This window comes from Lynx canadensis, chromosome B1 (genome assembly GCF_007474595.2).
Source record: "Lynx canadensis isolate LIC74 chromosome B1, mLynCan4.pri.v2, whole genome shotgun sequence".
In the NCBI taxonomy this organism is placed as follows: Eukaryota; Metazoa; Chordata; class Mammalia; order Carnivora; family Felidae; genus Lynx; species Lynx canadensis.
In genome coordinates this window covers 77,106,990-77,133,076 of record NC_044306.2, presented here as the reverse complement: position 1 = coordinate 77,133,076, position 26,087 = coordinate 77,106,990, and the positions used below count along the sequence as shown (strand labels likewise).

Sequence of the window (26,087 nt, the reverse complement as noted above, 5' to 3'; positions counted from 1 at the left end):
ATCTTACTACCCACTGTATCTTGAAGAGCCTACCAAAAACCCTCCTAAGCACAAAAAAAATCTTAAGCTATGTGCTTAAATAGAAGTCCAAACTGAAAGACTCAGTTTAAAAAATTTTTACACAGGCAACTTTTCTGGAACACTAGAAAGGTTATTTATTTAAATGCAATTTATTTTGTGAGGCAAACTTTACATTTTAACAAATTAGTGAAAGATGAGATTTTTAATTTTACATACATAAAATTCAAATAATGGAAAGAGAGGATATAATAGCCTGAGAATTAAAGAGTTGGCAAGTTTTTATTACTGACTTACTGCATGACTCACTATACAAGTCAAACTAATACACAGTCCTCAATTATTAGACTAGAGAGTTCTACAGATTCAAGTGAAATACTACAGGGTTTTATAACAAATATGATACCAAAATGTAAGTAAAGCTTTCCTTTTTCTAAAACAAAACAAAATAAAAACAAAGACCCCAGGAAACAACCATTTATGCATTTATTATTCCTCATAGTCAATGGGTTACCTGGGATATTCTGCTACTCTGGGCCAGATTTAGTTCTCTTGGTTATACTCAGTCATGTGTTTGTATTCAGCTGAGGGCTGGCTTAAGATGGCCTCTGCTGGTACAACCTAGACATTCCCCATGTGTTAGTCACATCCTTCTAGCAGGTTAACCCAGGCATGTTCTCAAGGTGATCACAGAGAAGCAAAAGCAGAACATGAAAGCACTTTTTCAAACCTCTACTTTGTGTCCAGTTTACTAATATTTTTTTCCCTTGCTGACCTTTTCTTAAAAATTGTGGTAAATATACAGAACATAAAATTTACCATTTTTACCAATATATTTTTTTATTTAGAGAGAGAAAGCATGAGCAGGAGAGAGAGAGAGAAAGAGAGAGAGAGAGAGAGAGAGAGAGAGAGAGGGAGAGAGAGAGAGAGAGAGAGAATTATAAACAGCCTCCAATGTCAGAATGGAGCCTGACGCAGGGCTCAATACCATGACCTGGGGATCACAACCTGAGCCGAAATCAAGAGTCAGATGCTCAACCAACTGAGCCACCCAGGTGCCCCCCCACCATTTTAACCACTTTTAAATGTACAGCTCAAAGGCATTAAGTACATTCATACGGTTGGGCAACCGTCACTAGCATTAATTTCCAGAACTTGTTTCATCTTGCAAAATTGAAACTCTACAATCATTAAAGAAGTCCCCATTCCTCCCTCCCTCCTCCCTCCCATCCCCTGGCAACCAGCATTCTACTTTGTCTCTATGATTAGGGCTAATCTAAATACCTCGTATGAGTGGAACCATACAGTATTTGTCCTTTTGTGAAAGGCTTACTTCATTCAGCATAATGTCTTCAAGGCTCATCCATCTTGTGGTGTGTATCCTAACTCCTTAAGGAGTTGTATGTATGTATATACCACATTCTGTTTACCTATTTATCCACCAATTGATATTGGATTGCTTCCATTTTTTGGCTGCTATAGATAAAGTTGCTATGAATATAAAAATGGGTATACAAATACCTCTTCAAGTCTCTGCTGTAAATTCTTTTAAATATATATCCAGAAGTGGAATAGCTAGATCTTATAGTAAATCTATTTTTAATTTTTAAGGAAGCACCAAACTTGTTCCATATCAACTGTACCATTTTACATTCCCATTCACAGTGTACAATAGTCCTAAGTTCTCCACATCTTCACCAACACTTGTTATGTTATGCTTATATTTTTTTACAATACCAAGTCTAATGGGTGCGAAGTGGTATATCATTTGTGGCTCTGATTTACAATTCCATAACTATCAGTAATGTTGGGCACCTTTTCATGTACTCATTGGCCATTTGTAAATCTTCTTTAGAGAAATGTCTATTCAAGTCCTTCACCCAATTTTGAATCAGGTTGTTTGGTTTTTTGTTGAATTTCAAGAGTTCTCTACATATTCTGGATATTAATCCCTTATCAGATATGATCTGTAAAAAAAAGACTTTCTCTTGAAAATTAAAACTCTTCTAAAGTGAAAATATGTATATACAAACTGCTATAATTTTTTAGTTCTAAGAACGATACCAGACACCAGAGATAAAAAAAAAAAAAATTAATGGAATCTTTTTATTTAATAATTTCCCTTAAGAGGGAACAGAGAGAAAAAAAATGTCAAAATTATAATAGATTATGTAATGTGTTATAATAGACATGTACAGACAGTACCATGGAAGTACAAATTTCTAGATGATGGGAAAAAGCAACATCAAAGGGATAAAGGTGAAAGAGAACATGAGGCATTACAGGATCAGATGACGATCGCAAAGATGGGGGATAGAGACAGAAGGTATGATAATCAAAGAGAAAGTGGCCAGTAACTAAATACCGCTATTTGTCATAATGAAAATGTTAACCTTTGTATTGACATCAGTGATGAGTACCATGATTATCTGGACTGTGTGAAAAAACATTATATCCTATGGATCCAGAGTAGAGGTTACTCCCAAACATTCCTAATAATAATCATGCTAGGGCATAAAAGGGTATATTCTGAGGTGGGTAAAGAAGGGAATACTCGGGGCGCCTGGGTGGCGCAGTCGGTTAAGCGTCCGACTTCAGCCAGGTCACGATCTCACGGTCTGTGAGTTCGAGCCCCGCGTCAGGCTCTGGGCTGATGGCTCGGAGCCTGGAGCCTGTTTCCGATTCTGTGTCTCTCTCTCTCTCTCTGCCCCTCCCCCGTTCATGCTCTGTCTCTCTCTGTCCCAAAAATAAATAAAAACGTTGAAAAAAAAAGAAGGGAATACTCTCCCTCTGATACCGGAAAAGTGGAAGCTCCTGGATTCTATGTGAAAGAAACTGAATATGGCAGTGAACTGGTACCTGCATATGGGGATCTGCAGAAACAAGGAAGTGATCCTCAGATTGAGATGGTAATCACTGACAGCCTTGCACTTCTGCTATGACTGGGTAATCAGTAGAGGTTTATTTAAATACTTCACCATGGCCTTAAATGGACTTGAAAGAGTTAAAGGAAGAACTAGGCATATTCTTGGAATAAGTTCAGCACTAAAAGCAAGAAGTCTGGCATCCTGAGAACTTTAGAATGACTGGTTCAAGAGACAGGCAGGGGAGAAGCAACAAAGAACCTCTAGGTTAGATAAATATATAAAAATTCTTTAGGTTTTGCTAGAAATTACGAATGAAAGTACTTAGGAGAAAGACTGGATTTCCTGCCCATCTGAAAAATGGGTGCAGGGTCTCAGACTCCTGAAACATTAAAGGACATAAGATCCTAAATTTAAATTAGAGAAATCAATTTCAATTTATGATGTATTTCATCTTAAATTTCTTCCCAAGTCATTGTAAAAGGGCCGAGAAATAATGACAAATCCAGCAGTAACAATCACAATAGGCCAAACTAGTCTTCAGATATTATCTCCCTTTAAAAGGGCTCCCAATAACTCCTTAAAGAAATACATGATTCTAGAACTGCCAGAAAATATAAAAGTTAAGACTGGAGCACTTTGTCACACAAGACAGCATGAAGTTATCAAAGACTACTAAGATTATACTAAAATGACTCAGGAGCAATTTAAAGAAGGTCCTCATGGTCAGAAACAGAAACAACTGAATGGACACCAGAGGAAATAATAACTGCAATGGATGGAAACATCAAATACATTTAGGTCTATGAGTTCATAAAGATGTTTTTTTATTTTTATTTTTTTAATATTTTATTTATTTTTGAGAGAGAGAGTGCAAGCGGGGCATGGGCAGAGAGGTAGGGGGACAAAAGATCCAAAGCCGGCTCTGTGCTGACAGCAGCAAGCCCTATGTGGGGCTTAAACTTACGAACCGTGAGATCATGACCTGAGCTGAAGCCAGGCGCTCAACCAACTGAGCCACTAAGGCACCCCATGAAGATGTTTTTTAAAAACTTAAGTGCCACTGGAGGATGTTAGGAACCAGTTCACTGTTTTAAAAGCTGGCATAAAAGGAGAAAAATTTAAACGTTTATCCTGCTTTTCCAATGCAATGTACCATTGAATAACCTAACAGTAGATGAAGGAAATGGGTCCCCAATAACAAATGAAATTAGAGTGAGAGAATGTAAATATCATGATTTTTCAGTCATTACAGAACCAATGAATCCAGGCATTACATATCAATGGCTACTAACATCACAAAAGAGAAATAAAGAAGATACTACATGCCCTCTGACAGAAGAAGGCAAAAACTTCCTATGAAGTAGTATCCAATCTGAATTCTATCAACCTCTGGACCCAACTACCAATTTATACAAAATATAGAAGATGGAGGAACCTGTTAAGACTATAACACAGGGATGCAATAAGCAAACTCCATACTATGAGGAAATATATACAACAAACAATATGTTTCTTCAACTAATGAATTAGATAGAAAGAAAAGATGAAAGAGAAACCTACAGAATTAAGAGAGACTTGAGACTTAATAAGTATCAACTGACTACACTATGTGGTCCTTATTTGGATCTGATCTGAATAAACACACTAAAAAGAATTATGAAAGTTGTAATTTAATTGGAAATGTGATACTTAGTAGGTTTTTGATGATATTAAGAAATTATTGATACTATTTTAGGTTTGCTAATGGTATAATGGTTATTCTTTAAAAAGGGACCTTCATTTTTAGAAGTACATATTGAAATATTTATGAATAAAATTATGTCTAGGATTTGCTTCAAAGTACTATGAGAAGGCAGAAAGAAAATGAATATAAAAATAAAATAAGAGCATCCACGAGTTGACAACTGTTGAAGCAGGGTAATTTGGTAGATGTAAATTTATTATGCTAATTTGTCTACTTTCATATATGCTTGAAATTCTCTATGAAAAAAGGTTAAAAGAAAAAAAGGACATATAACCTTATTTTATATCAAAAAATGATGGTACAGAATACTCTATTTACTGATAGGCTAGGACAGAAAAGGAAAGTTCTTAAAGAACCTAAGACATGGGAAAACAGTTAAAAAACGGTGGATGTGTCAATGTGTTTATACATGAGTGTATACATATAAAATGTAATTATTCCTTACTGATATGTGGTCCATTAGGAGTAACTTTTGCTTTATTATTTACATGTTTTACATTTAAAGAATCAAATACAGTTAATATATTTTATAACTTGGGGGAAATGTCACATATATTTTATTATTTAATACATTTAGTGAATGGCAGGCTCTGTGCAAGGCATCAGAAAAATAATGGTGAACAAGAACTCTATCATATGGAGCTTAGTGAGGGAGACAAGAAGAACCAAAACAAAGAGGTAGAAGGACATGTAAAATGCAGGATATTTAGGTGTTATGAAAGAAGCAGATAGTGGTATATCAGGGAAGGAAAATAGTAACGGTCCTATGTGGGGGTGACCTAAAGGACTAGAGTCATTCACTCACAAAGTAGGGAAAGCAACACAAAAAGCAGAGAAAGCAAGACACTGAATTGGGAAAGAATTATTCTGCAGTCAAAATAACTGTAGGTCAAGGGGCACCTGGGTGGCTCAGTCAGTTAAGCGTCTGACTTCGGCTCAGGTCTCGATCTCACAGTTAGTGAGTTCGAACCCCGTGTCAGGGTCTGTGCTGACAGCTCAGAGCCTGGAGCTGCTTCAGATTCTGTCTCCCTCTCTCTCTGCCCTACTCTGCTCACACACTCTCTCTCTCTCAAAAATAAACAAACATTAAAAAAAATTGTTTTAATAAAGTAAAAAAAAATTACTGTAAGTCAAGAAAGGTTCAAGCACTGGATTTATATAATTCAAAATTAGATTTAAAGAGGATTGATTCTGAGGTAGCAAAGAAGTCAGGTGTGACATCTGGAGAAGTGTAGAAGAGTTACTTGTCTTTTTATAAAAGTGCCAGTGAGAGGTGGCCATTATTTACTCACATGTGTTAACAATTACTAACACCCTTAAAAGAAGTTAATATTTTAGAATAATGTCTTCCTAAATGTACATGGAAAAAGGAATATAAGTGTTAATACTTTTAACTTATCAACTTCTGTCATCCATTTTTCCAAATTTTTCAGTTTTAAATTTAAATTTTAAATTCAATTTTAAATTTCACTTTCAGAAAGTGAAAATACATTTAAAAGATAAATATATTAAAGCTATAGTTATATAAAAAGATTTTTACAAAGTAATGTGAAAATTAAAGATAATCAAATTTATTGTTATATGCAAGACAATTCTGTTTAAGAGGATTACTGAAAAATTACCTTGGACAAATCTCTGAAGTTACTTGGCAAAGTAAGATCCAGTTCTTCTGATTCATAATTAGTGATGACCCAGGGAAACACTGGATACTGATTTAAGTCATTGTAACTCCGTCCTGACAGAGAGAGAGAAGTCATTCCATTTAGAATAAGAAAATAAAACTGACTCAGGGATATCATTTACTAAAAATAAGAACAACTTAACTTTCTGAGTGCCAGGCATTGTCCTCAGTGTTACACATGTCTTATTTCATTCAATCCTATAATAAACCTACAGAATTATCATCCCCCATTTTACAGATAAAAAAATGAGACACAAAAGGTTGAAAACTTGCCTAAAACCATGTAACTAGTAATGGTCAAATAATATTCAAACCCAGATACTCTGGCCCCAAGTTTCTGTTCTTGTAAAATACACTTGACTATTTTTTTCTTACTTGAAGGCCTGCATCAAACAAAATATTCTTTACCAACCCTTAAAAAAAATTTCAATTCTCATAGAGCTTTTCAAAACAAGAATCCTTTCTCTGCCATTAATTAACCAACCAATCAAGCAGCTATAATCAACCAAATTTAAGTGACTTATTCTCTGTGGACATTCATTAGTCATCTGTAAAATAAGAGAGTTGTACTAAATAACTCTAAAATGTCTGCAACAGCTTTCAAATTCTATGATCCTCTGAATATAACGTGCAGCATCATCAGTGTTGGCTTTCCCCCACTCATAAATGCTGCCACATACTCTTCTACAATTCTTCTAAACTAATGACATTCAATGACACATTTAGATCTATTAAAAGTATGAATAAAACAAAAGGATGAGATAGCCCTGCTACCTATATACAGCAGTTTTCTGGATATCACTATTTTAGGGAGCAGCATAGTGGATCATATCATTGTTTCTAACATCAAAACACTAGCATTTGAATCCCAGCTCCACTATTTACTAGTCTAAAACCTATTTTTCGTTAGATCTAATGTGAACAGACTTTCACCACTAAAATATAAGGGAGACAAGTATATTAATATTGTTTGAATTCCTTTCTTATTGTGTATTCTATCATCTTTTCTCTTTCTCAAATATATGCTGATGTCATATCAATATAGAGCTGAATATTAAAGTAGTTCTTCACACAGATGCTTGGTATCTGAGCCTTCCTTATGATGTTTTTAACTTCATTTCACTCTATTCATTTTGAGGACTATTAGAGTAACACAGTTCTACCTTGAATGACCTGCAAACAGTCTTAACAAAACATGAATAACTGGGACAATTTTAATTCAGAGGTCATTATGTCACTACCTATTTTGGTCAATTTTAATTTCTTCAAAAAAAGAGTATGCACCAGCTCACTGTAAATAGACTTTTACTAAGTAAGGTTAATTCTTTATATAATTACTAAATGCCTACTGGACTGCCTTTTGGGAAATGTATCATAGTGTCATGAGAACCTATATGTATCACAGATAATAGCATAAAAGAAATCTTAAACAACATTAAGACTCAACCCACCTTCTAGGGTATATAAAAACTATCCAAAATAAATTATTGGTTCTATTCCTCAAAAAGAGTATTTGGGGAAAATATTTAAAAAACACTTTTAGGCACAAAAGAAGCTATATGAAAGTAGACTATTTCATAAATGTTGCTTCCTAATTATTGCTGCGCATTCAATCTATGCGTTCACTGACTTACCATATGCTTAATTAAAAAGGTCCATTTAACTTTTTCTTTCACTACTACTTAAAAATCTTGTCAGTTATTAGTTACATAATATCTAAGTCCAACACAATTGTTCAATCTGTCTTCATTCCTTTTCCTCAACTGCCTGTGAGATGAACACCTCCTTAAACTGGTAAAATTTAGACTTTTCAGTGTGAGCCCTTAAATTCCCATTTCCATAATACTCCCTCTCTTCCAACCTTCTCTAACAGTGCCTTTATACTTTGTGAGCTGTAATTCCTTCACCTGAGCTCGAGCCTATCTCACTCGTAACTTGCACTGTTACTTTTCCTCTCTGTCCCCCTTTGATGGTTTCTCACCTTTGCCTTAATCCATTCTCTCTACTATTATACAAGAAGACTATCATCTATATCTAATGTTCTCATTTCATCTCCAACCATTCAGTTCTTATAATCAACCTTTTTTGTTTGCTTTTAAAATGAACCCCTAGAGGGGCACCTGGGTGGTGGCTGAGTCGGTTAAGTGCCCAACTCTTGACGTCAGCTCAGGTCACGATCTCATGGTTTGTGAGTTCAAACCCTGTGTCAGGCTCAGGAGCCTGCTTGGGATTCTCTCTCTCTCCCTCTCTCTCTGCCCCTCCCCAGGTCACATTCTCTCTCTCTCTCTCTCTCTCTCTCTCTCTCTCTCTCTCTTTCTCTCTCTCTCTCCCCTCTCTCCCTCTCTCAAAATAAAGTTTAAAGTAATAAAATAAACCCCAAAGGTAACCAACACGTTCCCAAATGCCAAAGCTAAAGGTATCGCCTGTACTCATTCTTAATTCTCTTGTACCTCTCTAATAACATTTGATACAAGTGACCAAGACCTTTCTGTCTATAGATCCCAGAGTCTATAAACTCTGGGATCACTCATTCTCTTCTTTACTAACTTTCCCTTTGTCTTCTTGCCATGCACAAGAACAATCCTAGACCTTGTCTCACTGCTTTCTGTATTATCTGTCTTGGTAATCTTAACTAATTCCTGGTGATTTCCAATCTATGCAGATGAAATTCCATGTCCTATCTCCAAATTCCAAATACCCTCTTTGACCTATACTTCTAAAAAATATTTTTAATATCTTAATTTGGATGTCTAGCTACACATTAAAATCATCATCTTTCCCTAGATCAATCTTTTCTGACTTCTTTCTGTTAATGGCACCACCATTTTCCTAATGATTCAGGCCAGAAGCCTGGAAGCCTTTTGTAACACTTTCTTCCCATTTACCCCCTACATTCAGTCATCTGGATGTCAAATGTTTTGTACCTTGTAAATCTTATGTTATTTAATCCTTAAATTCCCACTGTCACCTCTTTAATGCAAGTCCCCCTTTTTTTATATACAATTACTTCTTAACTCTGCTTTCTGCCAAGTTTCTCTCCACTCCAGTTTACCCTTCATTCTGCCTGCAAGTTAATTTTCCAGAGTTCTAATATCACTTATTTGTTCAAAATCTTGCAAGCTTCCCAATGAATTGGCTGCTAACTCCTCAAACTGACAGAAAATCTTGTACAATGTATCTCCATAACAACTTTTTAATTTTCTTTCTCATTATACTTTTATGAATACATGCTTTACATGTGCACATGCATATACATATATATAAACTATACCATTAATCATTCTCTAGCTATATTTCATATTTTCCCATCTTTATATGCTTCCTTATGCCTTCAGTTTTACAAGGCATCGCTTCTAATCTCCAATTACCACCTCTGCTAAAGTAATATCCATCCTTTACTTTCAATTTTTTTTAATTTTTTTTTAAATTTTTTTTTAACGTTTATTTATTTTTGAGACAGAGAGAGACAGAGCATGAATGGGGGAGGGTCAGAGAGAGGGAGACACAGAATCTGAAACAGGCTCCAGGCTCTGAGCTGCCAGCACAGAGCCCGACGTGGGGCTCGAACTCATGGACCGCGAGATCATGACCTGAGCCGAAGTCGGACACTCAACCGACTGAGCCACACAGGCACCCCCTTTTAAATTTTTTTAATGTTTACTTGTTTTTGATTGAGAGACAGAATGTGAGTGGGGGAGGGGCAAAGAGAGAAAGAGAGACAGAGATACAGAATCCGAAGCAGGCTCCAGGCTCTGAGCTGTCAGCACAGAGCCAGATGCGGGGCTCCATTCCATGAACCATGAGATCGTGACCTGAGACAAAGTCAGACGCTTAACCGAGTGAGCCACCCAGGTGCTCCTAAAGTAAAATCCATCCTTATACGAACACGAAATCTTTCCTAATTTTTTCCTTACTCCCATCAACTGGATGAGTATAACAGGATTTCCCTTTCTCTCTGCCCTTTTAGTCCCCATAGCACTTTGAATACCCCTTTGCTATAGAATCATGTAAATGCTTATATACATACTTAAAATAACTTCTCTCAGTATCTTTGTGCCTCAAATACAAACTGTCAGTTTGTTGAAGTGAATCTCAAATGTCACACAAATACATTCAATGTTTTCTTCATTCTAGTTATCACAAATGAAAAGTAATGACACATTTCTATTCTTACTCTCTTTCAAATGTAAGTGCTTCAATGGGTGATGTTCAGTAATACTACATGATTATAGACCTTTCATAGAGCCATTTACTCTTCAGATTTTCATATATGGCTCATAATATAAGTATTCCTTTACTTAATATTTTACCCACAGTTTGCTTTTTTCCATGTTGCATTTTTGTTTCATCATATAATATTCATAATTAAGTTATTAACAGGTTAAGATTTTATATGGCTTTTCATTTCTACTATTCCATAATGCATCCATTCTTACTATATTAGTAAGATTGTAAATTTTCATTTTATATTTTTGGAAAAAGTATAATGGGTGTACACCCATTTTTAATTTATTCAAATAGCCAACTGTTTATATGTAAAACCATAAGCTCTATTACCAAAATTACTCTTGATAAGGTACTCATGTAGTAATAATGAAAATAAAAGTAAGGGGCACCTGGGTGGCTCAAGTCGTTAAGCGGCTGACTTCGTCTCAGGCCATGATCTCACAGTTTGTGAGTTCGAGCCCCGAGTCAGGCTCTGCAGTGGTGATTCTCTCTTTCTCCCTCTGCCCTCCCCAAAATAAATAAATAAACTTTAAAAAAGGAAAATAAAAGTAAGCTACTTATACTAGTACTCAAAATAATATCACAATAATAATCTATCATTCAAAAAAAATAATTTATCATTTGAAATAAGTCAAAACGTGAGCCCAGATTACCTGCTATCGTGTTGAGAAACATCAAGTATTCAAAATTTGAAATCTCTCTATGTTGCCATCGCTGGGTCATATTAGAAGCTTTAAAAAGCTGACGTGGACTAGCTAATGAAATACGCCTGCAAAAAACAGAATTTGGTGTAGAACTGATTTAAGCTTAATTACATCACAAAATAATATCTGTGCTTATTCTATACATTTGATATACAAAATGATATCTGTATACTGTGAAAAGTTCTATTCATGTTATACTAATGAATACAAGAAATATTTCAATGCACAGTTAATGGTTACATGATTTGGAATGGCCACAGGTCCATGATACATGCTGTATGCATTAAAGTAAGCCATTATTTTTTAAATATAATTTATTGTCAAATCGGTTTCCATACAACACCCAGTACTCATCCCAACAAAGTAAGCCATTATTAATATCTAGGTTCCATAAGTGTTGATCAATAATAGTATGATTAATAACTTACTGATTTACTGATATAAAAGAAGTTATAGTAATTGAGAAATGTATCTAAAATTGTATGCACATCTTTATTAATAGTTTTCTTAAAGATAATACATTTGTACATTTTAAATTTAATATTATTCTTATATACTCTTTATGACAGGGGAAAGAAGGATTCTAAACTCTTTAGGTATCTATTCATGGGGTGGGATAAAGATGAGAGAAACTATAATTTTTTTTTTGTACAGCTTAGTAATAGAAGACCAAGTTTTCTATGTTTTCTGAATGCAATGTAAGTAACAAAAGATGCAACTAAGTAACAGTGGAAAACAGGTGGCAGGATTAATTATTACATTTAGAGTCTAGAACCAAGGACAAGGTAACAATATTTTTTTCAGTGTTATTTTCAAAGGTATAATTTACATACCATAACATTTATCCATGTAAGTATACTATTCAATGATTTATTAATAAACTTCTAGAGTTGTGAGATTATCACCACAATGTACTTCAGAACATTTCACCACCACAAAAACTTGCCTTGTGCCTATTTAGTTAATCCCTGTTCCTATCCTTAGCTCTATGCAACTATCAATATGCTTTCTGTCTCTATAAACTTGCCTTTTCTGGACATTTCAGATAAATGGAATCCTACATCATGAAGTCTGCATCAGGCTTCTTCACTAACCATGTTTTTGAGATTTATCAATGTGGCAGCATGTGATTAGTAATTCATTTCTTTTGATTGCTGAATAGTATTCCAGCCTATGAGTATGGAATATATCACATTTTAAAAATCCATTCACCAGCTGATGGATATTTAAATTTTTTCCAGTTTTAGATTCTTATTATTATTCTACTTTGTATTACTATGAATATTCACAAATATATCTTTATATGAACATATGTTTTCATTTTGGGAGGGGGGGGTTGTAGAATCCCAAGGGTGTAAATGCTGAGTTGTAAGTTGGGTTTAGTTTAACTTAAGAATTTGCAAAATAAATAAATAAATAAATAAATAAATAAATAAATAAATATATAAAAAAAATAAATTTAAAGAAATTTGCCAAATTGTTTTCCATTTCAACAAGCAATATATGGAGTTCCAATTTTCCACATCTCTGCCAATACTTGCTACTGTATATATTTTTTACTATAACCATTCCAGTGAGTGTAAAATGGTATCTTATTATAGTTTTAATGTACATTGTTGAGCAACTTGTCATGGCTTATTAGCCAGTTGTGTACCTTCATTGGTGAAATGACTATTTAAATCTTTTCTTCCTGTATTCATTAAGGTTACTTATTGAGTTGTGAGAGTTCTGTATACATTCTGAATATGCGAGATCTTTATAAGACACATTATGTACAAATATTTTCTCAGTCTATAGCTTCTCTTTTCGTATACTTAGTGGTATCCTTTAAAGCACAACAGTTTTAAATTTTTATTAAATCCCATTTCTCGATTTTATCTTTTATGGATTATGCTTTTGGTGTCAAATCTGATAACTCTTGGCCTACTCCAGGGTTATGAAGCTTTTCTCCTATATCATAAATTCTTTGGTACTAAAAAAAATTAGTTTTAGCTCTTAAATATAGTTCTATGACATACTTTGAGCTATTTTTTTTATGAATGCTGTGTGGTAAGTGTTGAAGTTCATTTTCTTGCATGTAACTATCCATTGTCTCAGCACTATTTAAAGATTATCCTTCCCTCACTGAATTGTATTAGCACCTTTGTTGAAAAATAACTGATCATAAATGCAGGGTTTATTTCTGTAGTCTCAATTTTATTTCATTGATTTATATGCATATCTTTTTATAAACACCAGACCATATTGATCACTGTGGCTTTATAGTTAGTTTTTGTTTTGAAATCAGGTAGTGGGAGTCCTCTAACTTTGTTCTTCTGTTTCAATATTTTGGTAATTCTAATCCACTGCATTTCAGCTTCTCGATATCTCCAAATAAGTATGCTAGATTTTGATAGGGATTGCACTGGATTTATAGATCTGAGAAAACTGACATCTTAATCATGCTGAATATCTCCTGATCCATAAATATGGAATGACTCCGTTTATTTGATATGTCTTTAATTTCTATCAGCCATATTTTATACTTTTAATTGTACAAATCTTACACTTCTTTTGTCATCTAGGAATAAAGACATTTTCCCCCCTTTCCAATCTGGATGCCTTTAACTGCTCCCTCCTTCTCTGCATTTCTTGCTGTACAGGCTGAAATCTCCAATATAATATTGATAGAAATGGTGACAATGAGAGACATTCTAGCCTTCCTGATCTTAGGGGAAAGCATTCAGTCTTTCAACATTAAGTGTTTCCCAAATACTATACTTTTCTCTTGAGCTCTAACTTCCCATTCAATATTTCAGTAGGGACATCTCTCAGGAGTTTCAATTTCAATAGATCTAAAACTAAACTTCTCATAATCTGTCCACCCACCTCCTCCCCACAACCCCAACCCCACCCTTAGGGAGATATATATATATATACACAACTATTTCTTCTCCACTGTTCCCAATATCAATAAGTGCCACTCAGCAGATTAAACTGAAACTTGGCAAAACATGCTGGACACCCCCTCTCTTACCCTCATTACCTAACTAATCTCTAAGTCATACAAACTGTATGTCCTCAAAATTTCTAAACAAGAATGTCTCTCTTCAACTGTACTATCAGCACCAAATATCACCTGGATTTCCACAATAAATTCCTGTCCTTGAACTGACCCCTCTCTTCTCAAGATCACTAAATTCCAATGATATCTGCCTTCCAACACTCCCTAAAACATTCTTTTGTTTGCATATTTGTTTTTTAAGGAACTTCACCTTATTACAGGGCCTTTGCATATGCTATTCCCTCTTTCAAAGGTAAGCTGGTTCTGTTCTTTCAAATCAAAACTTAAAAGTCACACAGGAAGATATTTCTGACTACCTAATCCAAACCATCCCATCTCTATTCCACTAATCATTATTACAACACCCTAGTTATATCCCTCCTGTCACTTACACAATTATTTATTTTGTTTGCATATTTGTTAAAACATGCATGGGTAAGATGGTATCTATCTTGCACACTGCTAGATGGCAGGCACACTCTAAGTTTTTAAGATCTATTTAAATTTCTAATGTAATCAATTAACCTACTTCTAGCTTCCATTAACTGTGGGAAATCATTAAGATTACCCAAGTATGATAACACATATTAGTTGATGAATAAAGCTATTTAGATAAAGAAATTTACTATGCCATTCTAAGGTTGTAAGGTTCATCCTGAACCTGAAATTCCTCACTAAATTATAAAACTATCTAATCAAAATCTTCACTGGCATTAAAAAGCAACTATTGCTTATAATCTAGAAAGGCCAATTTTGGTGCCCTCTTTGCATAAGAGTTATACCCTGTGGTAGTTTTAAATATGTCCATAAATTCTTTGATACCTACCACTTGAAGAAGTGCAGCTTTCCCCTTCTCTGGAGCCTGGGCTGTATTTAATGACTCATTTATGATAAATACAATGTAGCAGAATTAATGACCTACTCTACCTATCAAGGGTAGGTCATGAAAAGACATTGGGGCTTCTGACTCACTCTCTTTTGGATCACTTACTCTGGGGAAGTCAGCACCCATGTCATGCAAACATTCAAGCAGCCTATGAAAAGCAGACTTGATAAGACAGTTTTATTTCTTCTTTTCCAATCAAGATGATCAGTAGTTTCCTTTTCTGGTAATGCTTTCATGTGGGTTTGGAATTCATGTAACCCTGGCCTCATAGAATACCTTTAAAATGTTATCCTTCTTTTCTATTTTCTGTAATAGTTTGTTTAGAAATGATATTTTTTCATCAAATGTTTTATAGAATTTGTCAACAAAACCATTTGAGCTAGGAATATTCTCTAGCTCAGAAGACCTTTAACTATAAATTCACTTTCCTCTGTAGAGGTATTAATGTTACCTATTTCTTAAGGAATCTGTCCATTTCATCTAACTTGTCTAAGTAGCACAGATTTGTTCATAATATGTCAGTATTTTCCTTTTAATATCTATAGGATCTGTTGTGATATCCCCTCTTCCATTCTTGATGTTGGCACTTTGTGTCTTCTTCTTCTTCATAAGTCATATATTACATTTATTAATCCTTTCAGAGAAACAACTTTTCATTGTATTGATTTTTCTTCACTGTTTCTGTTCATATTTGATAAATGTTCTGCTTTTATGTTTATGTTTTGTTTCAACCTACTTTGGTTTACATTTGATCCTCTTTTTCTAGTTTTTTCAGACAGAGGTTCAGCTGACTCAAAGCATTAATAATCATCATTACTATGAAAAATACAACAGAAGGTTATGCATTTAAAAACAAGTAAGAAAAAATATTAACACAGATTACTTTCCAAAATTTTCTCATAAAACAGTACCTGGTTTGAGGCAACCCAAAACTGGTTCCAATACCAACACGAGGAAGATAGTTAACTACTTTCTTTACTGTTGCCGGGTCTGGGAAATTGAACATTACAGCAACTATGAAAAGTAATTTTTAAAAATTAGAACATGATACAGCTTCCTTCTTGGAAAACTAACTTCTTGGTCTAATAAACACTTACTCTTAGTTAAGGTATACAATTCTTGCCATATTACTTTTATTATAGTGCATATCAAGTTTTAGCATTAATTTTCCAGAAGTGATAGTCATTTTACTTATAAACTCCTGAACCATAAACAGTTTTCTCTAAATGCTATCAGAAGTTCTAAAAATTGTTGTTGCACTAATGTGAAATGAAGCTGAGATTATCTAACTACAACTTTGAATTTACAAAATTGAATTTTAACAAGTTAAATATATGTATCTTTGAGTTTCTATAAATAAATACTTAAGGTTTTAAGTTTTATAGTTAACAATCTAACACCAAAGACTACAGATATAGGTGCTAAATTGTCACTTTTATTTATTTCCAATAATTAACAGTTTAAAAATTATTCTCTTTACAATGTTTATGTTTTTAATTTATATTTTCACATAAAATAGAATGACCTAAAGGAAAACACTTCTCTATAGATAATAGTCAAATTTAAATGTCTTCTAATCATTTCTATTTCAATAATTACACATTTTGAGAATATCAAGAAACATATAAATATACATAAAAATATTCAGTATATAAATGTTAACTATAGTCATCTATAAATTTCCATCCTTAAGAAATATGAAAATAAGAAAGTCAAAATCATGAGAGAAAAGTTCGAAGATATCAAATTGGATAGTCTTAAAATTTTAACTACATTAATTGCAATATCATGACCATATATAAGCTTGAAGTAAGTACTCATCTAGAAAATGATCCTTATTCTCTACCTGGCTTAAAAAAATTCACTCCAAAAAAAATTTGTCAATTTGGTATAGCTCTGAATACTGACATTACCAAGAAGTTTCAGGTAAAGAAAATACATGGTCATTCACTAAGTATCTAAAACATATTTGGAACTGACATATACATATCCAACATATCTTTTTAATATGCCATCCTTACATACCCATTATTACATTGAATATAGGGAAAACAACAACAACAAAACTAACATTAAGTTATGGCAGATAACCCAAGGCCATGGGGGAAGGCAAAAGAAAAACACACATACAATAGCAAGAATGCATAAGAAATTTTAAAGGAGAAAAATGAATGAGGATGAGCAAGTAATAAATATTGTAATACTGAAACAAAATCTCTTTGGGACAGCAAGAATGCAGGCTGAACTAAAGCATGAAACATTCACTTGGTTATTTGCCTGAAAAAATGATGTTGACATTAGGAAGAAGAGGTATGTATAGAAGAGGAGACCAAATAGGAAAGGGAAAAACATCTTTACCTAAAGAAATTTGTATTCTAAAGACACATGATTCTATACAGGGAAAATAATGTGTGCATGGAATATACATTATTATGTGTAGACTTTTTTAAGCGACAACTTGTAGATTATAGAAAGAGAAAATAAAACTTTAATCTACTTATGTATAAGGAGTAAGCACAGGAAGTCACTAGGCTTTATATTATTTTCCCTTGTATGCCTCCACTCATACCCAACAATGCTTTTACTTCAAGTTCACCTTGTCTCTCCTTCTTGTCTTAATGAATTTTACCAAGTTCCATTTTAAACCCACAAATTGAATTTTAGTTCTTTCAAGAATGATGTAATACAAAGCAACCAGGACACTTGAGTACCATTTTCTGATGGTCCCTTTATAAATGGCAATAGATTAGACAAAAGATTGAATAAATATATGAATCATTTGATTACCCTCTCCCCTTTCTAAATGCATCTACCTTCCAGGAGGAGTTTAAGCATCAGAGCAATATTGAGAATACCAAAACTCTTCAACTGATTAAATGGTTAGTTATTTACCATATTTGAAAATTTTGCACTTATCTATGATATGGCCAAAAAACTAAAATTACTACAAATAATTCTAAGAATGATCAAGGGGGAAAAACCCATGAAGATGCATGTGGTTCAAAAAACAAGGTCAGTATGACAGAGATTAGACTATAAATCACTACGTAACTGGGAACTATATGGTATGTTCAAAAATGAAATCTGAAAGAGGTGGAGGTTAGCTTTATAACAATTTACTTGTGAAACATATTACCTCTGTTTGCCATAAAGATCTCCAGGGCTGTATTTTGCAAAAGATAACGACGAGAAAAGATTGATCGTATCTCTGTGAACAGCCATTTTCCATGCAACCCTTCTGTATATGCCAGGATCTAGTGAGAAAAAAAATAAGCCCAAGTAAGTAACAGCAGTTGAATTTTTTTCTTGTTGTTTTTCCTCTTGAATAAAATAGAAAAGACCCCGTTAAGAAAAATAATTTCTAAATATTGAAAAAACAGATACTGAAACAATCTGGAGGGAAACTAAGAAAACATCTTGCAATGTATGGAAAGGAAGCTTAATGAAAAAGTAGAGGAAAATTATAAAACATTTACTTACAAATATATTTTGAGCTTTTAAAAGCAGTGATGTAATCCTATTTATTGTTTTTCAGGAAATACACATTGCATTATTTAGTGACTGAGTTTTGAATCATTTTATGGAAAGTAAAGTTTTAGATAAAACCTTGAAAAGAAGGAAGACCTCAAAAGAATACCTTATATGCTTACAGATCACATATACAATTCAGTTTCATATAATAATGATTTTAGAGTAACCAGAAATATTTTTTATGTATATGAGGGTTTTTCTTTTAGGTAGAGTTGAAACACAATGTTGCACTGGTTTCAGGCGTACAACGTAGTGATTTAACAAGTTTATACATTATGCTATATGTTTACCACAAGGGTAGCTACCGTCTACCCCGTTATATTGCTATTACAGTATCATTGACTATATTCCTTATGCTGTGCCTTTTACTGCAAGCCTGTATCTCCCTATCCCCTTTACCAATTTTGTCCAACCCCCCACCACCCTCGACCTCTGGTAACCATCAGTTTGTTCTCTGTGTTTATAGGTCTGATTATGCCTTTTATTTATTAACTTGTTTTCTGTTTTCTTTTTTTTTTTTTAGATTCTACTGCAGAAGTACCTTTAACATACTTTAAAATATGTATCTACAGTAAACCCTAAGAGTTCTTATTTCAAGGAGAAATTTTCCCCCCTTTTTGTTCTATTTTTTAAAAATTTACATATGAGGGGAGCCTGGCTGGCTCCATCAGTTGGGCGTTTGATTCTTGATTTCAGCTTAGGTCATGATCTTCTGGTTCATGTGATTGAGCCCCATGTCGGGCTCTATGCTGAGCGTGGAGCGTGCTTGAGATTCTCTTTCTCCCTCTCTCTCTTTGCCCCTCCCCACTCTCTCGCTTAAAATAAACAAATAAACGTTTTAAAAATGTGTAAAAAATTTTTTTAAACTGTATATGAGAAGATGCATGAACATATTGTGGCAATCACTTCACAATATATATAAACCAAACCATCATGCTGTATGCCTTAAGCTTATACAGTGATGTATGTCAATTATTTTTCAATAAAATGAAAAAATATATATATATTTCATTTCATAGCTTTAAAAAACTCACACTGTTAAGGTCACTATTAAAGGCAACAGTCACTCATTCACAAAGCACAAAGACTGACTGTATAAGAGGTTAAGTATCATTTTGTCAGCTAGGCTAAACACAAACCTGCAAATGAACTCAACATAATCTCTCTATGGAGTAGGTGGTTGTCAGAGTAACTTGTTACAATTCTTGTCATCCCATGTGACAGACGCAATAGCTTAGAATGCTTTGCCAACTCAGAGTAATCCTGTCTTTAGTCCTAAGCCACTTTGTTGCTTTGTTATTCAAGTTTTTTCTTTTAAAAAGTTCATTTCAAAAGCTTAATTATGAAGGTGTTAAAGGAAAACCAGATGTGGAATTTCTCCACACCAGTACTTCACCTAATATTAATTTAATAAAGAAAATGAGACATATTTACTATCAAAACGTGATGAAAATCCATGAAAGCAAAGTAAACAATTAAGCTATATCTCTCAAAAGTAACCACCAGTAAACAATACAAATAGAATGACATGTGATTATGATACTGCTTTGGAGGGACAAAGACAGGATAAACAAGGAAAGGAAAAATAATTAATAAGAATTTATCCTATGAAAACTTTCTTTTCTATTTTTATTTCCATTTTCTAGCTTAACTGCGAACAGATCTATATTCCTCAATGAAAAATGCAATAATGGGCAAAAAGCATGTACTTTGATTTTTCTAAAAATTATATTTCTGGCACCAAAGGATTTAAAAATGAAAGAACAATTCCAAGTCTCAATGTTTTTTGAAAAACAAAACAAAAATTCTAAGAACCAAACAACAAATCAAACTTTCTTTCAGTTTTAAAATTGGTGATAAGGAAATCTACTTTCACATAGCCAATACCTGTGTAAGTAAGAGCAAAAGAAGTAAACAGGAAAAGAGAGAACAAAGCTGTAGGTATTACTCTCAAGATTTTCTGAAAGCAGAGGTTGCATGTACCTCTTTCCCTCACCATAACCAGCAGGTTTAAACCTCCAGAGTCTATAGTGTTCTCCTACTTGGTTTCTCTTCTGATCTTACTTCTAGAGTCTACTATGACCAGAGGAGCCAAAGAAAAAATATTTTTTAAAAAAGTTTAAAATACAAATTAGATCACATGCATTTAATAACCATCCAGTGGCTTTGCACTACATGTATAATAAACATGGAAGCTCTTTATAATTGTTTATAAAGTCTTACATCTGGGACTTACTGATGAGCCCAATTCATTCTTCTTTGAGGCCTTTTATTTATTGCCTCCTCTGATGTGAATGTTCTTCTCTCAAATCTTCACATGACTGGCTTATTCTTTTTTTTTTTTTATATGAAATTTATTGACAAATTGGTTTCCATACAACACCCAGTGCTCATCCCAAAAGGTGCCCTCCTCAATACCCATCACCCACCCTCCCCTCCCTCCCACCCCCCATCAACCCTCAGTTTGTTCTCAGTTTTTAACAGTCTCTTATGCTTTGGCTCTCTCCCACTCTAACCTCTTTTTTTTTTTTTTCCTTCGCCTCCCCCATGGGTTCCTGTTAAGTTTCTCAGGATCCACATAAGAGTGAAACCATATGGTATCTTTCTTTCTCTGTATGGCTTATTTCACTTAGCATCACACTCTCCAGTTCCATCCACGTTGCTACAAAAGGCCATATTTCATTTTTTCTCATTGCCACATAGTATTCCATTGTGTATATATACCACAATTTCTTTATCCATTCATCTGTTGATGGACATTTAGGCTCTTTCCATAATTTGGCTATTGTTGAGAGTGCTGCTATGAACATTGGGGTACAAGTGCCCCTATGCATCAGTACTCCTGTATCCCTTGGATAAATTCCTAGCAGTGCTATTGCTGGGTCATAGGGTAGGTCTATTTTTAATTTTCTGACTGGCTTATTCTTACATTAGATTCTTGCTTCAATGTTACCTCCTTAGAGAAGCCACTGGATCTAAACCTCACTGCCTCCATAACCACCTCTTCCCCCCCCCCACCAAACTCACCATATTGCCTTCACAACATTTATCATTACATGTAATTATAGTATCTGCTTGCTTCTCTATTGCCTCTATTTAGCACTGGAATCTAAGTTCTACTAGAACAAAGACTTAAGTATAGTCTATTTCCATTTTCTAGAACAATGTCTGGCACAAAGTAGATGTTTCTGAATGATTACATGAGTCAATCAATGGCAACCTAACCTCCATATATGGCCCAAATACACTTCATTTTAATATTATAACAAAATTTCAAGTAATTTAAAATGCCTTAAAAATGGAGATTTACATTATTATTTAGATTAGTTTCTCGGGAAAAACTGGGGCATCTGTCAAACCTAGGTCTATCTGTCACATGGTAACAAATGATACGCACTCACCATTTTGGCACAGTCTCCACTCATTCACTCATTTACTATTATCTGTCTAGTTTCCATTGGCATTTGAATTTGCCATCTTGGACCTATCAAATAGTAGACAATTCAATATATGTTCTTTAACACTTTATACCCCAATCTATCCAATATTACTAAGGAAAATGAGAGTCAGAAAAATTATATAGTTAATACAAAGTCCCTCAAAGCTAGTGGCAGAGTCTGGCCTACTCCCAGATTCTCTAATCCAAAAGTACAGAGCTTACATATATATACTACATTGTCACATTTCTAAAAAGGGGCTTAAAATTTTGTTAAACTAGAACTCAATCCATCAGAATTTTAATGAACTACATTTGTCTTCCTGTACTTGGATTATAGGTGAAAAAGGAAAGAAAACAAATAACAAGGGCTCTTCTAAGGTCTATGATATGCTATGAAAAGAACACATTGATATGAAAATTCTACCTTTTATATCTCTAAAGCTATATAAGAAGACCTGCTGCTCATAATGGTGACGTCAGTCATTGTAAGATCATGGTCATGCAACTAAACATTTAATTATATTCTATGATACTTCAATTATTAACAGAAATAAATATACTAAAATACTATTATAAGATTGTAATGTACTGAAAATTTTTCAATTAATAAAAAATTCAATTTATGTCCCATTCCTTTAAGCAATATAGTCATTTAATAATCTACTTGAAGTGGTATGCTTCTTTAAAATGCTTTACGACCAAATCAAACAAATTCACAACTGCAGAAAATGACATAAGCCCCATGTACCCAATACTCAAATCCTAACTTTATGCCACATTACTGCATGTATTTAAAAATTAAGGGGCGCTGGGTAACTCAGTCAGTTAGGCATCTGACTTTGGCTCAGGTCATGATCTCGTGGCCCACGAGTTCGAGCCCCTGTCGGGCTCTGTGCTGACAGCTCAGAGCCTGCAGCCTGCTTCGGATTCTATGTCTCCCTCTCTCTCTGCCCCTCCCCCACTCGCACTCTGTCTCTGTCTCCCTCTCTCTCAAAAATAAACATTTAACAAATTTTTTTAATTAATAAAGCTTTTTAGATAGTACTGAAATTCCCATAAATAACCTTCCTGATACCATTTTCCTCCTTTGTAAGAGTCAATCATTGCCCTTGTTTTAAGGTGTATCATTCCTATGTCAGTTTTTATACTGTTAGCACATATATATCCATACATAATATCCAGCATTGTTTTCTATGTTTTCAAACCCATATTGAATGAAAGCCAGTAATGTGCTTTCAAAATTAAATATAAGCAGGTCTATTGTGTTAAAACTCAGAGAAACAGGAAGAGACACAGACAAAATTATTTAAAATTGCCAAAAATATCAAACATTGAAATCACACATGAAAACTAGCCTGACTCCAAGAGAGTTAACAAATGAAATTCTATACTTACGGTCAAGATGGTGGGTTTAAAATAGAAACAAAAAATCTTTTAACTAACAGAATTAGTAGCTGAAATTGATACAATAACATTTCTTTAAAGTATTCATTAGGAAAAGGTGTCAGTACTGAAATGCAGCTGAGGCCTAGCTAAGCAAGAGGTTTATTTCTTATTGGAATAGTATATTCCTGGTCCGAGGCTTCACTTCAAAGTCTCTAGAGTTCAATTAAAACTGGATTAGGTAGAAGCAGACCCTTCTTTGGGACTTTCTGTTCACTGAAACTCTACATACACTGACAGCACCCTAGACAGAGGTCTAGCCCTCCAATGAATCAGTTGCTATGGAAACCGTATCATTACCATTGCACTGCAGTTATGACCCCCAATCTAAAATAGCTTGAGAGCTTAAGCCCACAGCACTCTTTGAATGTTTACCACCTTGTTTTAATATGGTTAGTATTAATAGTAGAAGTAAATTCACATTTCTTTTTTTTAAATAATTTGTTCAACAAAGATGATTTATTAGTTAAATGTTGAGGTAAGAGAGAGAGGAAAGAGAAATCGATATTTAATTTTAAATATACACAAACACACACACACACGTGTGTATATAACATTTCTTTACATTAAAATTATCAAACTCATATTCTTTAAAATTGTTATCTGAAAACTGTGCCTTCTGAAAAGGGATATATTATTTTCCCCAAATAATACACACAATGCTTTCTTCTATCTTTCAAATAGTATACTGTGAATACATATGAAAATTTCTTCACCCTGTTGCATTTATTAGCTTGAAAGCAAATAATTTTTTCACTTTCTCTTTAATCATTCATTTTGAAAAGCTTATGAATTTATCCATATAAAACTTTCCTCTAATTGCTCATCCTCAAGAGAGAACAAAACAGAAACATATTTATTGCCCAAATGCATAATACTTTTATGGACTATCAAGCTTTAGAAATTTTTAAATAAACTCTAAATATAAAGTTGTAGTTGCTTCACTCAAGTAAAATAAAAGGTTTGGTTTTCAAAAACTATACAAACTATCCTCAATCAATTTAAAATGTTTTAAAACAATTTTAAACGGGAAAATATTAAAAAGTGATAAAATGTTTTACCTCAAAAATAAATATTTACACGGGTGTCTGCATATATAGAATCAGTAAACGACTTTAAAATACTATTCTTTCTAATGTTTAAGACTAGCTTTGCGTAAACTAGTCCCAAATATCTGTCAATTTTTGGAAAGGTTTTACTCATTGAGACAATTCCATATTGATTTCTGAATAATGTGATTAAAGAGTAAAATTGGATAATATATATGTCACCAAGAATACTTAAAATTTCATAACAAAACCATTTGCAAACTATATAGATATACTTAACATCAAGAAAAATGTTGAAACTTAATATACAAAATACAAACTAACCATGCCATCAATTAAGCTATAACACCAATGAAAGGAAAGCCTAGAAACTATTCATATCCCATTTTCTTGAAACAGGATTATAACTTAGTCACAAAGATTATATCTTAATACGGGAAAACAGTAAATATCTGAAATACATTTAAAATGAAAGCACATATTGAAAAAATTCTAATAGCAGCTCATTACTAGATATATGTACAAATATGTTTTATTTATAATAATCGTCATTTTAACAAACTCATGGAAGTAATTTTAATCAAGTATTTTAAAGTTGTACCATTCTATTATTTACACAATTTTTGGATTTTGCTGCATATAATTTTCTCTGAAACTTGGTATCAAAGCATAGCACTCAAGAATTTATTCACAAATTTAGAATTTATTATTCTAATAATATTGAATTCTATTTGGCTTATGGATTTACTTCATCACCAACCACATAACTTTTATGTTTTCAAAGATATATTCTTAAAGTAAAACTCAGAGGTCTTTCTTGAATTTAAAAATGACATATATAGTTGACTCTGGTTGAAACTTTACAATACTACTTTTGTTATTAAATATATACCCATGAACACACAGAATGTGTCCAAACTTTGAAAAGAATAATGATAACAATAATACAAAAGTTATGAATATGAAAGAAAATTACCTTTTAAATTAATTATGAGTTATTTTTTTCCTTCTACATAGTAAATTTCTTCCTTTTGCTTACTAGGTACTATGATGTAGTACAGTATTCTCCTTAGCATTTTCATGGGTGACAAATTCAATTAAACATATTCATTACTCTAATGTTCTACTTGGCAGTTTAGTCAGTATGAAAAATTAAAAATATATAAATAAAATGCTACGTGACCTCTGTATTGATTGGGCTAAAATGGTTTTAGCCTGGGTGTGGATGATGGGGCAGCTGGGAGGGGCAAGAGGGGAGCACACAAACACATACACTCTTATGTTTTCTCTTCCAATTACTGAGGGAGATGATAAAACCACAGCAAATGATGTATCAGCTCATTTTATCTTATCGCTTTGGGGCTAGGTGACAATGAAGTTCATATTTCACTGGCTCCCATTGAAGATTGTGAAAATTACTTGCCCTCATGACCTGAAATTTCACTAGAAGACAGA

At 33.5% G+C, this 26,087-nt stretch overlaps 1 protein-coding gene across 5 annotated transcripts in view; it reads right to left on the bottom strand.

Annotated features, from left to right (window-relative positions):
- LRBA (LPS responsive beige-like anchor protein) overlaps positions 1 to 26,087 on the bottom strand; it is a 789,117-nt gene that overhangs the window by 190,239 nt on the left and 572,791 nt on the right. For all 5 annotated transcript variants that reach the window (XM_030312933.2, XM_030312936.2, XM_030312937.2 and 2 more), the window contains exons 41-44: positions 18,307 to 18,424; positions 16,082 to 16,184; positions 11,191 to 11,306; positions 6,252 to 6,364 (exon numbers count right to left, since the gene is read on the bottom strand). In XM_030312933.2, the coding sequence (XP_030168793.1) occupies positions 6,252 to 6,364; positions 11,191 to 11,306; positions 16,082 to 16,184; positions 18,307 to 18,424 (450 nt within the window). The remainder of the gene's footprint in view (positions 1 to 6,251; positions 6,365 to 11,190; positions 11,307 to 16,081; positions 16,185 to 18,306; positions 18,425 to 26,087) is intronic.